Raw genomic sequence first — 17,370 nt, 5'->3', positions numbered from 1 at the left:
CAATAACAAACTTAGTTGGTCTCTAAGGTGCTACTGGAATGAATTTTTTTATTTTGTTTCGACTACAGCAGACCAACACAGCTACCTACCTGTAACTAAAGGCCATGAAGAAATGAAACTGTGTTCCAAGATACTTTTATTGATCACAAGTGCCTTGCAAGTAAAATATTTATACCAGTTGTAGCATTTCTATTGAAGCAAAATACATAGGACTAGATACTTACAGTTCTTTAAGAAGAGGCTGGGAAAAAGCACTTTCTTGAATAGACATTATTGCATTGTTGTTCAAATCTCTGCAAAATTAAGTAAGAATCATGCCTGCATGAGTGAATTGCGTTCTGCACCTCTGAAAACTGGGACGCATGCAAATTCAAAGAGAAAACTTGGTTGACAGAGAAAAGGTTGCAATATATACTTACAGATATTCAAGAGCCTGAAGGCTAGAAAATGCTCTCTTTGTGATTGACTTAATCTGGTTTCCTTGCAGAATCCTAAAATATATCCCAAAGGAAAATCTTAATGAAGTAAATTAACCAACATTTGTTACGACGACAGAATCAGGGAGCCTGGTAAATAAGCATTTAGGACCACCACCCCTGTCAACTCTGATGCAGAATGTGTTGCTACTATAATGGCTTCAAGCGCCCCTCCTACTTTTCTGGCCTTAAGATTGTAAAAGAGGAGGAAGAAGAGAGTATACACATTTCCAAAGCACAGAATTAAGGGTCAGAAAATAACCAGCAGACAACTTGCAGAGACAGGCAGTCAAGTGGTAGGCAAGTCGCAAATTGCATGGGTAGAATTAGGAAAAAGACATAAAGATTATAGGTTAGGGGGTCCCTTTGCTGGCTCAAAGCTCTCCTGGTCTGTCAGCCTGGCTGCCTCAGTGGACATTCTGGCTAGAAGTTTCCCGAAAAGCTATTTGTTTTCCAATAAACATAGAAGAGGGGGAAAGTTATTTGTGTCCCACCACATGGTGGTGCAGGGGACTTTCCTTCATAAATTGTGATGGTAAGAAATGTTTAGTGTGATCAGTGGAAGTGAGAGGAAGAATACAAGCTGAATTGTGCTACAAAAGCCCTTGTAATCTGAAATCAGAAGGTTAAAAATTAACCCTTTCCTGACTTTCCTTCCATATGGGATGAAAAGGGGCATGACTTTGAACCATGTCTGTAAGAATATATTTTAAGGGACAAATTACCTGAAAAATCCTAGTTCAAATTTTGGATTCCCAAGCCAGTTTTTTTCTTGATGTACTAGTGATAGGAAGTGTTACTAACCAGATTTTTCAATTCAGAGTAGAACTCTTCAGGTGATCATTTGTATGAGTGTAATCAAAGCTCTAAATCATGTAGAAGGGAGCTTCCAATAATAGAAGAGGCTCCCCACTTCAAAAGAATGTCTTAATTCATGGTGGTTGTAAAGATGGATAGGATAACAAGGGGGGCGGTGGAAGGCTTTCCAGCACAATCATATGCCTGAGTGGGGCTACTGTTGCGTAAGTTTTTGAAGTTTTTACTATCTAAATACAAATACTTGGGTCTTCACTTCCATTCTGGTAGGCATGTCAATTCTACCCTGTTTCTCACATTTTAAGACATACCCATAAAATAAGACATAGCAGGATTTTTAAGCATTCAAGGAATATAAGCCATACCCCGAAAATAAGACATAATGATAGGTGCAGCATCAATGCTGGCCGCGGCAGGAGGAGGAGGAAAAAAATAAGACATCCCTTGAAAATAAGCCATAGTGTGTTTTTTTGAGGAAAAAATAAATATAAGACATGTCTTATAATATGAGAAACACGGTATAACGAGTAAGACTTACAATTTATTGAGCCTGTCAAGTCCAACAAATGCTTCATTTGAGTCTTCTATGGCCCAGGAGATCTCATTATTTCGCAAGTCTCTAAAGAAACACATGCACCAAAGAACAACCCATGAGAACTTTAGCCACAACTCCAACACCAGCTCCCCTCTGTTCCCTTCGCTGGCTTGTGATTTTTGAAATGTAAGATCTCATCTTTGCAAAGAGATTGTCCACCTGCTTTACTAGACTGGGACTGTAAATCCTCATAACGAGAAACCTGCTGGCTTCAAAACGGCAGCCCTCTTTACAGAGACAGTAATATTAGTGCATAGTACATACTGTACCCTACCCCCATTATGGTGAGACATCTTTGCATGAAAGCAATTTTGGGCACTTTTAATATGTGAAAATGTCCCTATGGAACCAATAGAGAAAGTGAAAGGCAACTGCTCAGTCAACTAAAGTTACCAGCATGCTTGGGACTCATATGCCCTGCAGCACTGTTTCCCCAGCAGAGTAACATCTGTTAATCTAGTAAACACAATATGCCATTGACCATGAACTGGGGGAGCCTTCATAAGAGACTTATGAATTGCATTAATGCTGCCTGTACATTGCTTAATCTTCTGGAGTGAGAAGCTTGTAATAACGTTAGCATATTAAGAGATTATATACAGGTCAGGTGAAGAGCGGCTAGGCATAAAAGAGTAGAGTTTCAGAGAGAAGTGTGGGTGGTTCTGCTCACAAATCTTGTTACGGGCTAATGGGATTTCTGTCTGACCCTTACACTGCACTTCTACCCCCAGCACAGAAGAGAAGGCTCTTGTTTAAAACCAATTCAGCAAGCTCCTCTTGGACAGGGGAAGATGCTTCATTAAGGTCTAATAGATTCAGCAGTGCATTTCCTTTACAAGGCAGGTCATAAATATATCACAGCAACAATTCTCATTTTGTTTACAGCTCAGTGAACAGAGGAATTTAGAGCTTAGCCAGCAGTTTATCAGTGACAAGGCATATAAGATGCAATCAATACTGCATTTTTAAATAGGAGTCTGCTGTTTGATACAATCCATTGGTATACATCACAGCATTAAATATGTTGTTTCATTTGTTTCATTAATATTATAAAGTGAGGACACACTTAAGAAGATCTGTAATGCTTTATACATAACTGCATAAACATCGGTAGTCCAATGCCTACTGGCTGGTTCCATAACTAAAAAGATTTCTCTCAATGGCTGTGTTCACAGGTCACACTAAAATTAAGGGGCAAAACCATAGCTTAGCAAAATATGTATAAACCAAAAGAAGTTGCAGCAAGCTATGGGCTTGTGCATAATATCTCTTCTTTTTTGTGTGTGGTTTCTGCTTTCCTGTGGTTTTTTGTTCTGTCCAAATCATCAAATTGTAGTGAGGCTGTGGTTAACACTAGTATGTTTGAAACAAGCCAAGTTAAATCACAGTTTGTTGGTTCAGAAGCTTCAGAAAGCCTCTTGCTGACCCTGTGGGAAAAGGAGATGGGAGGGGGGGGATCATGTGAGCCTGAGGCTCGCTATGGCTGATTCGACTTACTGAAATTGTGCTTAATCAGGGATAGCCAATGTGGTACTTTCAGCCAGCATGACCAATAGTCAGAGATGCTGGGGGTTGCAGTCCACAACATCTAGAGGGCACCACATTGGCTATCTCTGCACTAAGCTTGTTTAGAGTGATGTATTAACACAGCCAATAGGTCTGCTAGCATTAACTTACACCTTACAAATGCAAAGAGAAGTTTGTACTGCATAACAAATCTTCTATAGCCCACTTCTCTGCATGGAACTAGGTCCTTGGAGTGGTAAAGTAATAAAAAGACAATGTATTCAATTTTATGAGAATTTTTCTGGCTGTTAAAATTCCCACATTTCCATTCCACTTTGAAGCATGGCAAGTTCTTTTGAAGAACCTAAGAAACTCAAAGCAGGCCCTTATTGTGTGGGCCAGCTGAGTTTGCTGTTCATGCTTGGTTAGGCATGAATGCTTGGAGCCCTGTTAAACATTTTCACCCCATTGTCTAAAGAGCCAGCGACCCTGAACCAAAAAGCCTGTGGGTCAGCTCCTGACACCTCCTAAAATTCTAACAAAATCCACTAATTAAACTGCTGCTCTTTTTCATGCTATTCTAAGTCTAAAAGATTAGTTTTAACTGGATCATTAAAAGTTTGTATTAAGATTAAGAGACTATAACTGCTTACATAAGCTTTTCTGAAGACTGTGTCTATTTAGGTATGGGCTCTAAACGACTGAGCCTAGGGCTTGCCAATCGGAAGGTCGGCGGTTCGAATCCCTGCGACGGGGTGAGCTCCTGTTGCTCTGTCCCAGCTCCTGCCCACCTAGCAGTTTGAAAGCACGTCAAAGTACAAGTAGATAAATAGGCACTGCTCCGGCGGGAAGGTAAATGGCGTTTCCGTGTGCTGCTCTGGTACGCCAGAAGCGGCTTAGTCATGCTGGCCACATGACCTGGAAGCTGTACGCCGGCTCCCTCGGCTAGTAAAGCGAGATGAGTGCCACAACCCTAGTTGTCCGCGACTGGACCTAATGGTCAGGGGTCCCTTTACCTCTACCTAAATGAACCAACATTTGCATTCATTTTTTAATTTAAAATCTTCTACTTTTCATCAGGTTTTTCCTTATCACAGTGAATAGCTATACTGTTCATAATAAATGTCTACTTTATCTGTTTTACAGACTTACAAAGACTGCAGATTTGAAAGTCCTTTAAAGACACCATCTGCGATATGACTGACTCTGTTGTCACTCAAATTTAATCTCTCCAATAAACTCAGTCCAACAAAAGCAGATTCATCCAGGCGGGTCAGCTGGTTGTATGATAGATCACTGAAATGTAACACAATGGAGAGAAAAATTTAAATAGATAAAAAAGTAGAAGTGCAATGACATCACAAAACAATTTTATTTAAGAAGAATGAGACCTTTTTCTTTGAGAAATTTAACAACTTTCCCTTTAGAAACTGAAGGAAGATCATTGCTACTGATTTTACTCCAGTTAACATCAGAAAAAAGCCCCAAGGAATCAAATCATAGTTCTTACAGCTCAGAAAGCCTTTGGCAGAACTCCCACGCATCAGGACTGATCCTGTTAATGGCATTTTGGCTGATATAGAGCTGCTGTAATGCCTTCAAACCATACAGCCAACCTTTGTTTATGTCTGTCAGGTTATTCTGTTCCAGTTCTCTGTAGAAGCAAAAGCAAATGTTATATGTATTTTCAGTGAGCACTATACTTTTCTACCACTTTACTGGGGACACATGCAGTGATTTACAAATACTAAGCTTCATAATAGTCCTCAACACAGAAGTAAAAATCAGAGCGTGCAGTGGATGAAAATGGTTAACTAGGAAGCAAGAGACATGGGGAAAAGTGGCCTAGTGAGGCAGGAACAGGGTTAGCTGAAGAATTCAGTAACTCAATTCCGTTTATGATTCTATTATTTGGGAGAACATGACCTGCCACCATTTTATGGGAACCTAGAAGTTACACAATAGGGAACAAACTGTTAAATGTGATGATTACACACTCTCTACCAAAACCAGTTAGCCAGCTTGGTCCAAACTACTCAACCCTGGGAGACTCTGTTCAAATCTCTAGAGGCATCCACATATCTTTCTGCTTTGCTTCTTCTAAAGTTAAAAAAGTGGTGACCACTTTAACACTACGAAGACATCATAACAATGTGTTTTGTCCTATGAAGGAACGTGACTGAGAAGTAATCAACTCAATCAGAAGACATGCCAGTAATTCAGCATAGTGCTTGGGAGATGGCTTGTCTGATGGCATGATCTTCCTTCTCTGTGCCCTCCCAGTTCTGGAAGTTCTCCCACCTATTCAACCTGAAACAATGAGGAGGAAGGAGAGCAGGGAGAAACCCATTTTGCGAGTGGATGTCCTTGCATGGGCTTCTGCTAGCAGGACCGGTTAGTTAAATCCAGTCCTGGGTTTGTTGATTATCAAGTACAATCATCCAGGCCTTCTTATGAAGAGACCATAACAATGTGTACTTACAATTCTTCCATGTTATCCAGTCCAAAGAAGGCACCATCCATTAGCTTGTTAATTCCATTCCGCTGCATTTTTAATGATTTTAAGGAGTCCAAGCCTTGGAAGGTAAGGCTCTCTATTGTTTTAATTCGGTTTCTTTTAAGTTCCCTAAATAATAGTATTATAAATGTTAGTTGGTTGAAATCAAAGTATAATCTTTATTTGCTCTATACTTCTTGTCTCACAAAAACACTAGCAGTACTACTAAGATTCTGATCTATGCGGATGTCATTTAGCCATTCAAAAGGGAAGTAGCACAACTGCAAAAAAATCAAATGCAAGTAAGCAAGAACTTAGTTGCAAAATCATGAATTCACTGATTATCAATATGAATTTCCCTACCAATTCTCTGCAGTTTTGGAGGAGCAATACACATCAGGACCACAGCACAGAAGGAATTGCTTGAACTTGCCCTCCCCACCTCCTGCAGTGATGATTATCCCACTGGAGGCTACTTCCATTCTTTAAAAAACATGCACATAAAATGCAAAGATATATTTAATCTCACATCTTTTTGATAGCGCTTAGCAGTAGCAAATGAGGAGGGTTGGAATGGTAGCAGTGCCCTCCCAGCCAGTTGGCAGGATGGGGCAGAGTGAACTGTCCCCATCCTGCCAACTCTGGTTGGCAGCAGCAGTGGCAACCCTGCAGATGTGCCTGCACCTGCAGGGTGGACACCCTTGGTGACCTAGCGCTCCTCCTGACCCTGTTCCAGTTCAGTGAGTGAAGCACATTCGCACCCACACCCTAAGTCCTGTTGCTAACAGTGCTTGGCATATTCAGCATGAAGGTTTAGAACCCATAGGGTATAATCACTTACAATAACTGTACATGAGGCAACCTGAAGGTCTTCAGTGGAATCATGCTTATTCTGTTTCTGTTTAGTTTCAAAACGATTAAGAAGCTGGTTAAGTTATCGAAACAGCCTGCTTCCAGAGTAGTGATTCTGTTGTTGCTCAGATTCCTGTTAAAGCACAGTCAAAAGGAACACACAGCTTCAAATAATTGAATCCTGCTTAACAAACTACACAATAATTCCAAAGGAGCTGCTATTCCTTCCCTCGAGGAAGCCCAGTTTCAGAAAGGAGAAAGTTTATTGCAGGTTATTTCACTGATCCTGAGTGGCTACAGTCAAGAGCTAATCAAGCACAATTACGGTATGTACATAAGAATATAAGAAGAGCCTGATGGATCAGGTCAAGGGCCCATCTAGTCTAGCATCCTGTTATCGCAGTAGCTAACCTATTTCCTGCAAGAAACCAGTGAGCAGAAGATGAGCACAAGAGCAATATCCCCTCCCTTGGTTTCCAGCAACTGGTATCTGGGAACATTGCTGCCTCCAACTGTAGTTTTGGAGCAAAATGTGCAGGCACCTTACAAGTGATTTCTGTGAAATTGGAGTGGTATGGCTACGCTGTATATTTTCCCTGGTGCTGAGGAATGTTCCCTGTTGTTATTAGACAGAAATCGCATCTGTGTTTGTGTGTGATCTCCATAATCAGCACCAGCCGGACATAGGTGACTCCCCATGGTAAGAATGAGGTTATTGAGGTTGGTTGTCTCTAATTTTGTGCCATGCCACGCTCCACGCAGCAACCATTTTCTGTTATAGCATGCTGCCTCCAGGGCAGCCATTTTGTAAAAATGAGCCCGCTTATCAGAAAATGTTGGCGACCTCTGATCAAGTGTAAATCAATTTCAGTTGAGTAATCCACACCATGAACATTATATAAACATTTATCATGTTCATCCTCCTTGCCCCCTCCAACGAACAGAACTGCGTGTTCCTGCAATCCAGAGGGACTTGGTTACAAGACCTTGGATTATGAAACTATAGCATTTCCTGACCACATTAGTAAGCAGAACAGATTTATAACTTTGTTTCAGAAATCATTTCTGTTGAGAAGTTATGTGAAGATGAAACATAAAAGTACTATGTTGCACAGCATTCCATGCTAGTTCTTGAATCCTTTGGGAAAGGGGTTGAAGATGGATATACAGACGTTAACGTATGTGCTTTCAACATAGCAGGTTAGCAACCTCCTCCTACTTACAGATACTTCAGCTGCATCCGTGGGAATGAAGAGGCTTTGATTTCAGAGATTAGGTTAGAGCTGAGGTCGAGGTTCTCCAAGGAAATGTAATGCTGTAGCTGATCAGGGACAATCTCTGAGATTGTATTATGCATTCTAAAAATAGAAAGAAAAGTGCTAGACCATTACTGAAGTTCAGCAGCAAATTTTAAAATATTTTAGGCTGATGCAATGTGTCTCTAATGCAACACATGGAAGTTATTTTGATGCCTGTAGGAATCTGGTTTAAAAGGCTAGTGTAAGGTTGAGTTTACAGCAAAGCATCAAGGGATAGGAACATTTCTCTTTGGGAAATATGGTTCCAGAACAACTTAACTGAACAGCCCACTGTCCAGGGGGCACAATGTAACAGAAGTCAGAGTTATCAGATGGGCAAATTAGAAAGATTATGGACACTATTAACTGGTGTTTTGTAATGTAAAGTCATACAATACTTCATACATAGATTTACACTGAATAATAATAATAATAATAATAATAATAATAATAATAATACCCTGCCCATACCCAGCTACTCTGGGCGGCTTACATATATATAAAAGCATAAACAAAACATCAAACATTAAAAAAACCTCAAGTGCATGCTTCAATTTCCTTTAACAACTTTCCCACCAGTCAATGTTTGTGCATTGCTGATGCTCAACTGCAGATTTAAAAACCCCATAAATATTTACTTACAGCGAGAGTTGTGTGATATTAGAAGTTAATTCACCGAAGTATGGAATGTCAGTTAGCTCATTGTAATTCATTTTTCTGAAAGAGATATTCATTTACTGGCACTTTTAATATATAGATGGTCAATAAAGACAAAAGGTAACCTAAACACTGTATGTATTTAAATAGCATCACAACCCTTTCAGGCTGGTTTGTGACACCTGCAGAACACAAAGCTAGCATATTCCTCAAATATGAACATAATTACAAGTATGGAAAGCTAAGCAATTCAGAGCACATAACTGTTTCACTTAAATTAAAAAAACCAGGAATTTTAATCATTGTGGCTGGATGAAGAATTCAGCTAGCAAGATTAGTAGTAGAAGTAGTACTATAAAACTGACCCTGACATACCTTATCAATGAAAAGTAAAGGTATGATGTTCATATAAAAGATTCTGAAGATTAAAATGTGACTATTTGAATTTAGAGGATAGATTTGCCTTCCCTGATGGGCATCCAAGGAGCTGTTGACACCTAAAATCTCCTGATGTTCATAAATATAGTCTGGCCCCCCACAAGGTCTGAGGGACAGTGGACCAGCCCCCTGCTGAGAAAGTTTACTGACCCCTGCTCAAGATATTGTCAGGACTGCAACTCTCATCGGCACTGACCACTGGACCTACTGGCTGAGGCTGATGCGAGTTGGGAGTCTAGCAACAAGTGAGGGTACCAGGTTGGCCATCCTCTCTGCATAGCCATTTTTTTCTATTTATCCTTTCCTAAACCCCTGCTTGTTCTGTCCCTCTGAAATATTAAAGCAGCTCATACTCATGGCGTATTACAATACAGTATAGCTAGAAGAACTTACACTTCTTGTAGTGTTTGACCCGGTGAATCAATGCTCCAGTTAGAAGATAATAAATGACTCAAATCTCTGAGGATGGAAAAAGAAAATTGCAAGATTATAAATAGTTCAGACAGTATAAAACTAAACTTATAAAACTTCAATGATGGTAGAGGTATTTGCAAATTGATTACATACAATCTAATGTTACACCAAAGAGACAGAATCTTCTAGTCTCACATCTGCAGCTTTTAATTCAGATCGCATTTCCAAAATTCATCCAAGTCATGAGCAACTACCACATGTCAATATGTAATTTAAACTAGTAGTGCAAAGTCCTAATACTCTAGGAATGCTCATTAAAAGGGGGACAGGGGGCAGAATGTGCATTAAATATCCTGACTAAAAGTATGATAGTTTGGTTAAAAGATGTCAAACTGGACAAACTAATCTACACTGATAACATGGATCGTGGCCCTCTTGGTTCTTTATACAACTGACTGAATAGACTGCTTAGAACATGGTTTTTCTCTAGTATGTTTTAGATTCTATCTACTATCAATAAACCAGCCCAGATTGCTTGTGATATCCCAATTGGACAGATGCCACCTGGATAAATTACGGTACCAATTACTGAATAGAAAGCCAATGTTTGCTATTAGTTTGAACAAGCATCTATTGCACTCCCTATGGTTGGACAGTGTTCTTGAAGTTACGAACATGAGTCTGACCAAACTGCGGGAGGCAGTGGAAGACAGGAATGCTGGTGTGCTCTGGTCCATGGGGTCACGAAGAGTCGGGCACGAATAAACAACAACAACAACATGGCAGCTTTAAAATGGACTTTAGAAATCAAATGTAAAATGTATTTGAGACAAATGCCAGCTCCAAATCAACTGCTAAAGTGTTGAGATAAATACAAAATAAGCCAAAATATATCAACTTTTGCTTGGGGGAATAATTAAACTAACGTATTGAGAAAAAGCCCAATTTGTCAAGATTTGCCAAGGTAACACATGTATTACAGTACTTGGAAAAGGTTTAAATTAGCAATATTATGTTATTAAATACTATTAAGCAGTCAACATACTGGAAATTTTGAGTTAACTAAGACCTTTTAACATACTGCAAGACATAATGGTGGGTGGAATGTAAAGAATATAGTCTCAGTTATATACAATGTTTTTAAAAATAAATTACCTGATACAGCAAAAATCCTGTAGAAACAGGATTTACAACAAAATATTTCAGATTTGAATATAGGGATATAACCTCTCACTTTTTAATATCAGCTTCTATGAAAGAAGCAATAAAATACTTTTTGAATAACCTATTATAACTGAAGCGAACACAGGTAAAAAAAAATTAAGTAGAGAAACACATTTGATGGAGCTGTCCTAGATGATGATGAAGATATTTTTATTTATATACTGCCCTTCATTACAAGATCACAGGACAGTTCACAAGATAAAAACACAATGTAAAGGCACAAATAAATAGTTAAAACAAAAACAACAAAATATTAAACCCCCCCTCCCACAAACACATTTAAAAGGCTGTAGAATATCAATCAGTCAAAGACCTGGTTAAAGAAGAACTTGAGATAAAACAGAAATATAATTATGCTATTACTCCAGAATGTATTGCTTGCAACAAGAGGTGAATGAACTCAACAATAGAAAGTGAGTAATCAAAGTTCTGGCAATAGCAGGAATTGACAAACGGACTGATACTGTGTATCAAAAGTAGTAAGCTGCATCTCCAAGTTACTATGAACAATAGTCTCAACTGATTACAGTGGTACCTCTACAGTACTTACGAATAACTCTACTTGCGAATGTTTCTACTTACGAACGGAGCTCCGCCCACCATCTTGGATGCGGTTTAGATAGGATGTTTCTACTCACGAATTTTTAGATAGGGTTGCTTCGACTTATGATTTTTTTCTCCCAATTCATTCCTATGGGATTCGACTTACGATTTTTTTTTACTTACGAATGTGCGTTCGTAACACATTAAATTCGTAAGTAGAGGTACCACTGTATTTAAATATTTGTGGGCAGAAACTGTTGAAGGCACACCTGCTTCGTAGACTATTTTTATTTAATTAACAAAACATAAATTAAAATAACCCAATACCGGACTCAATTCAAACATGCAATTCCTTACACCAGGGGTGGCCAACTTCTAAGAGACTGTGATCTACTCACAGAGTTAAAAACTGGCAGTGATCTACCCCCTTTTGGGGGGGGTTCAGGTCAAAGTTGAGCTTTTTTAAAGGAAGGAAAGCCCTGTTTTGGGGGCTTCAGGGCAAAGATGTAGAGGGAGCCAAAGTTGCTGAGCTTCTTTGGGGCGAGCCAGTGATCTACCACAGACGTCCAGTGATCTACCAGTAGATACATTCTCGTAGCAATACATTCCCGTACTTTTCCTATGGGACATAATTTTTGTAGGATTACCAGCCTCATACAAACAACATGTGGTCTTTTTCTATGCTAGAAGTGGGAAACTTTGGAAGGAATTTGGAAGGGCATGTTTTAAAGGTCGCACAGCCTATATTTCCACACTTTATTTTGCTGCGTATTTTATGATTTAAAATCTCTGCTGGGGTTCTTTCACCAAAGCATACTTGCCCCCAAATTGGATCTTAGAATCCAGGGAATTCTCCTTTCTATATATATTCCACCACCACTCTGCCAAACCATTTTGAGGTAGGTAAAGCTTTATGCAAGGAATCATTTGCATGAAATCAAGAGGAAGTTACAATATCCAAACCATACCAGAGTTGACAGGTGGGGCATCATACATAGCCAATCAAAATATTCAACGCTGACACGCCAACTTCATTATAGCAAGGCTTATTACCTAACTGAAAGCTTTCAGAAAACGTGCACACCTTTCTACTAAATCTTTTGTAGCCAGTATTATTTGAGTGTTACAGATGTGTCTAAAAAATCTGGTGAATGTTTACATTTACACATGAATGCCAACCACGCCAAGATGAATTTTTAACTGCCAAAAAATGGTTACATATTTTATTCACCTTATGTTATAAATGCTTAGAGTCATGATTAGGTAGATGCATGTAAGTTTTTGAACATTTACAAGATTTTCCTGGAATTTACAATATTCACAAAAGACAGACCTGTAACATGGAATATTATGGTAAATACATATGTAGCCAAGGTGGTGCCCCTGCTAGTATGGCCAATGGTCAGGGACGATGGGAATTGTAGTCCAGTAAATGTGTGATGGACACCATGTTAACTATCCCCGTGATAATATACTGTATTTGGGAAACCTATTGGCTGTGAGTCCTGGGAGACCTGCTCCCTGCCTTGCAGGCCTTTCCCCACCTGGCCTAGGAGAGCCAGGTGGGAACTCCAGCTACAAAATCTGAGACTGCTGAAGAGGACAGATACCAACTGGGTGCAGACCCAGGTCATTGAGCCTCAGCTGCCACCTGCCATGGCAAGGTTTAGCAGTAACAGCAGCAGATATGCTCAATGATTATGATAATATTTTATTCTCTTGTTAATTATGTTGTTTTAAATGTGCATTTTCTAACTGGCTTCCTTTAAGTAATGTTTTCTTTTGAAATGTTTTAAGATTTTTTTTGTTAACTTTGCTATTTAAGATAATATTTTCATTTCCTGCTAATATGTTGCTCTGAATGTAATTTTATACTTTACTTTCTTCATTAATGTTTCATTCTGGATTGTTTTCTTTGATGTTTTAATGTGTTGCAAAGCACTCTTGAGATTTTTTTCTTTAAAATATAAAGCAATATAGAACTGAAATTAATAATAATAGTAATAATGCTCTGAAAGTTGAATAAAAAAGAAAATTATTCTGTCAACATCAGCATGATTGTATGCATTTTATGGAAGGTTCCAACCTGAACTTTCAAAGGGGGACTAAGTTGCTGTTTCTTATTGCAAGAACAATTTCCCTGCTGCTTCTTAAGAGTGAGACCTTGGGCCTAAAACTGGCGCTCCTAAAACAACTACAAACATACAATAATCAAAGCAGACTTCTATTTTTACCTTGTTAATGCATTTTGGCTCTCTTCCAGAAAGGAGATGAAACCCAGGTTGCTTGTGCTGACAGCTCAAGCACAGTATGTGAGAGAGCAGGGTTGGCACCTAGAGCAAGTTTATGAAACAGTCCAGATAACAAAGATGGCAAGCAGTTTATCTTGTCAGAATGAGCGAACTGTTGATGGACGCTGGCATGTTTGAACAATATCTCCATTAAAACAGAAAGTTCTGCCCCAGCTAGTCAGCCATACCTATCTATCGATGAAGTAGTAGCTATTTTCCCCAATTTTTCTAAAAGCTTTGTCCCCAATACTAGCTGATAACAGCACCTGCTACTTACATTTTATAGCATCTCTCTTTTTAAGATGCAATATTATTATTATTGCTATAATGGAGGTGCTACACCAAAACAGGAGACAGAAGATCAAAAATAAATTCTCATTAATTGTGATTTTTTTTAAAAAAAATCTGGTTTGAGCAGACTCAAGAGGATACAAATTTGCTGCTTTGAACTTTCAACCTTTGAGTTATGTCAGATTATGTCATACTTAGAGCAGACCAACTGAAATAATGGACTTAAGTTAGTCATGAGTCGTAACTTCACACTACTCTTAAATATGGTAAAAAAATCCTTCCAGTAGCACCTTAGAAACCAACTAAGTTTGTCATAGGTATGAGCTTTCGTGTGCATGCACACTTCTTCAGATACACTTAAATATGGCTTAGTCTGATACTGTACACCCCTTTACTACAAAGCAACTCAGTGGACAATTAGGAGCCAATTCACACACCACTGTCAGGTTAGTAATGAAATATGTGGAACATTTCCTCAAAATAATTTACCCTGTTATTCTTTCTACCAAATCTTGCAATGACCAGCTTCATATTTTCAATTATACTGTAATCCAGAAACCTGCCACACCATCAAGACATTGCAATATTTAGCTAGTAATGTTTTAAACAGACAGAAGTAACAACAAACAGGTTTTCCAAAGGCAGCTCTGCTGCTTGTGTTGCAAAAGCAACATGCATATTAGGCAAAAATAACTGCACCTTGTTATATGAAGCAATCAATAGCTGGTTAGGAACAAAGTGATAATCATATTCAAGCAGATGATTTCCCCCCTCCCCTTTCCAAACATGTCAGAGCGTACAAAAGTCATGCCAAGGCAAGTAAGAAATTCATAATAACCTTACATGGAAACAAAAAGCTGACTCGAGCTTTGCTGCTTAACTGTTCTACCTCTACTGTTAGAGGCAGAAGGCTTCTGAATAATAATAATAATAATTTATTATTTATACCCCGCCCATCTGGCCGGGTGCTGGGAAACACAGGTGAGGAGAGAGCTGTTACTTTGGGGCATCCGGTTGGCCACTCTGAGACTAGGATGCCAGACCAGATGGGCCATTTTTCTGATCCAGCAGGCTGTTCTAGTGTCCTTAATCAAGCAATCTATTTTGTCATTGTCACAACCAGTTGTAATTTTATGGCATGAATCTGGCAAATAAGTCAGATTCATTGCTACACGGTTGGTTGGTTGGTTGGTTGGTTGTTTATCTTACAGGTTTCTGTTTTTGCATTGGCAAGGACATTAGCTGGTGGAATATGAAGGGCTGACTACAAGATCAAGCAGATATAAAATAAGTATAACTTAAACCTGTATAGGAGGGCACAGCTGCCTTAATAAAGTCTAGTTATACACCTGTCTGCAACAGGGATTTCATTGGGAGTTGCAAAACAAATAAACAAAAGGCAATTAAGAAATCTCTAAAGAGAAAGCCTTCCTCTGTCACAAACAAGTTTTACTATATAGAAAACAAACCACAGAAGGGAATCTGTATACAATGGTACCTCGGTTTACAAAATTAATCCATTCCAGAAGTCCATTCTTAAACCGAAACCGTTCTTAAACCGAGGCACACTTTACCTAATGAGGCCTCCCGCTGCCAGTGCCCTTCCACTGTTTGAATTCCGGTCTTAGACTGAGGTAAAGTTCTCAAAGGGACGCAGGTGGCGCTGTGGTCTAAACCACTGAGCCTCTTGGGCTTGCCAATCAGAAGGTTGGTGGTTTGAATCTCCGTGACGGGGTGAGCTCCCATTGCTCGGTCCCAGCTCCTGCCAACCTAGCAGTTCAAAACCATGCCAAAAAGTGCAAGTAGATAAATAGGTACCGCTCCGGCGGGAAAGTAAACGGCATTTCCGTGCACTGCTCTGGTTTTTCCAGAAGCGGCTTAAGTCATGCTGGCTACATGACCCAGAAAAAATGTCTGTGGACGCTGGCTCCCTTGGCCTGTAAAGCGAGATGAGCACCGCAACCCCAGAGTTGTCTGCGACTGGACTTAACTGGACTTAACTGTCAGGGGTCCTTTACCTTTTTTCTTAAAGTTCTCAAACAAAAACACTATTTCCAGTTTTGTGGCATTTGTAAGCATCCAAGATGGTGGACGGAGCGCCGTTCGTAAGCAGAAACATTCGTAAGTAGAGTTATTCGTAAGTAGAGGTACCGTGTTTTCCCCTTTTTAAGACGTAGTCATAATATAAGACGTAGCAGGATTTTCAAGCATTTGAGAAATATAAGCCACACCCCGAAAATAAGCCATACCTAAGACGGCCCTGGATAGAGCTCCTGAGGGTGGCCAGCCTCGCTATCGCCACCTCCGCCACTGCTGCCACCCCGCACGTTCTTCGTCCCCCTGTTGTTGTTTTAGTTATTTAGTTTTTGCGCGCCTGCCGCATTCGCAGAGCGCGAGAGAGTTTTTAATCTCTGCCGAAGCGGGCCCTCCCCCCGCTCCCTCTTCCGAAACCACCACCGAAACCTCCGAGCCGGGTCCGCAGCATGGTGGTAGCGGCGGAGGCGGTGGGTTTGTCAGGGGGCTGTGAAGGGAGGATGTGAAGGGGGAGGGAAGCCCCCCCCCATGCTGCTGCTGGGCATGTGCGGAGCCCCAGGAAAATGGCAGAGGCAGTGTGAATCCAAGCGATGGGGGCAGCTAACAGACACGCGAGCCACGTCGCCGGCATGCTGAGTCCTTTCCCTTCAGTGAGTGCCAGCTGGGGGCTCCCGGGCCTGAGGTTCTGCCTTCCGCTGGGGCTGCCGAGGAGCCTTGCAAGGGAGGAAAGGAGGCGAAGCCGGAGCCACCTCCCCCTCCACCGCCTCCTCCTCCTCCCCCTTTGCCTCTTCTCCCTGCTGCAGCGTCTCCCGGGTCCCGCATGCTGAAGCGCGGGCAGATGAAGGTTCGCTCCGCATAGGATCGGCCTGCCTCTTTCTTTTTTTTTGCCCAGCTGAGGAGACCTGCCGCCCCGCCGCCGGAATCGGCGGCTGCAGGGCGGAGCGCTCCGCAGCGCCGAGCGCTCGGAGCGCCCGGCAGTGGGCGGAGCGCCGAGCCAACAGCCTGGCCTCTTCCTGCCCCAGCCGAGGAGGTCTGCCGCCCCGCCGCCGGAATCGGCGGCTGCAGAGCGGAGCGCTCCGCAGCGCCGAGTGCTTGGAGCGCCCTGCAGCGGGCGGAGCGCCAAGCCAGCGGCCTGGCCTCTTCCTGGCCCGGCCGAGGAGACCTGCCTCCCCGCCGCTGGAATCGGCGGCTGCAGGGCGGAGCGCTCCGCAGCGCCGAGCGCTCGGAGCGCCCTGCAGCGGGCGGAGCGCCGAGCCAACAGCCTGGCCTCTTCCTGCCCCAGCCGAGGAGGTCTGCCGCCCCGCCGCCGGAATCGGCGGCTGCAGAGCAGAGCGCTCCGCAGCGCCGAGCGCCCGGCAGTGCTGGGCAGAGCAAAGAGCCAGCGACCTGTCGCCTCGGTGCCTGGAACCTGCTCCTGCTGCAGCGCCTCACAGAGCGC

The 17,370-nt window shown here is 41.5% G+C and overlaps 1 protein-coding gene across 1 annotated transcript in view; it reads right to left on the bottom strand.

The window, feature by feature from the left end:
* The window catches only part of LRIG2 (leucine rich repeats and immunoglobulin like domains 2), a 50,650-nt gene that overhangs the window by 14,556 nt on the left and 18,724 nt on the right, over positions 1-17,370 (bottom strand). Inside the window, exons 2-11 of the mRNA XM_035121841.3 lie at positions 9,529-9,594; positions 8,683-8,757; positions 7,966-8,100; positions 6,732-6,875; positions 5,876-6,019; positions 4,904-5,047; positions 4,546-4,689; positions 1,831-1,911; positions 420-491; positions 225-293 (exon numbers count right to left, since the gene is read on the bottom strand). Of these exons, the coding sequence (XP_034977732.2) occupies positions 225-293; positions 420-491; positions 1,831-1,911; positions 4,546-4,689; positions 4,904-5,047; positions 5,876-6,019; positions 6,732-6,875; positions 7,966-8,100; positions 8,683-8,757; positions 9,529-9,594 (1,074 nt within the window). The remainder of the gene's footprint in view (positions 1-224; positions 294-419; positions 492-1,830; positions 1,912-4,545; positions 4,690-4,903; positions 5,048-5,875; positions 6,020-6,731; positions 6,876-7,965; positions 8,101-8,682; positions 8,758-9,528; positions 9,595-17,370) is intronic.

Source organism: Zootoca vivipara, chromosome 7 (assembly GCF_965207765.1).
Source record: "Zootoca vivipara chromosome 7, rZooViv2.hap1.1, whole genome shotgun sequence".
Taxonomy (NCBI): Eukaryota; Metazoa; Chordata; class Lepidosauria; order Squamata; family Lacertidae; genus Zootoca; species Zootoca vivipara.
Note: the sequence above shows the minus strand (reverse complement) of the source record. Positions and strands in the feature narration are given on the sequence as shown.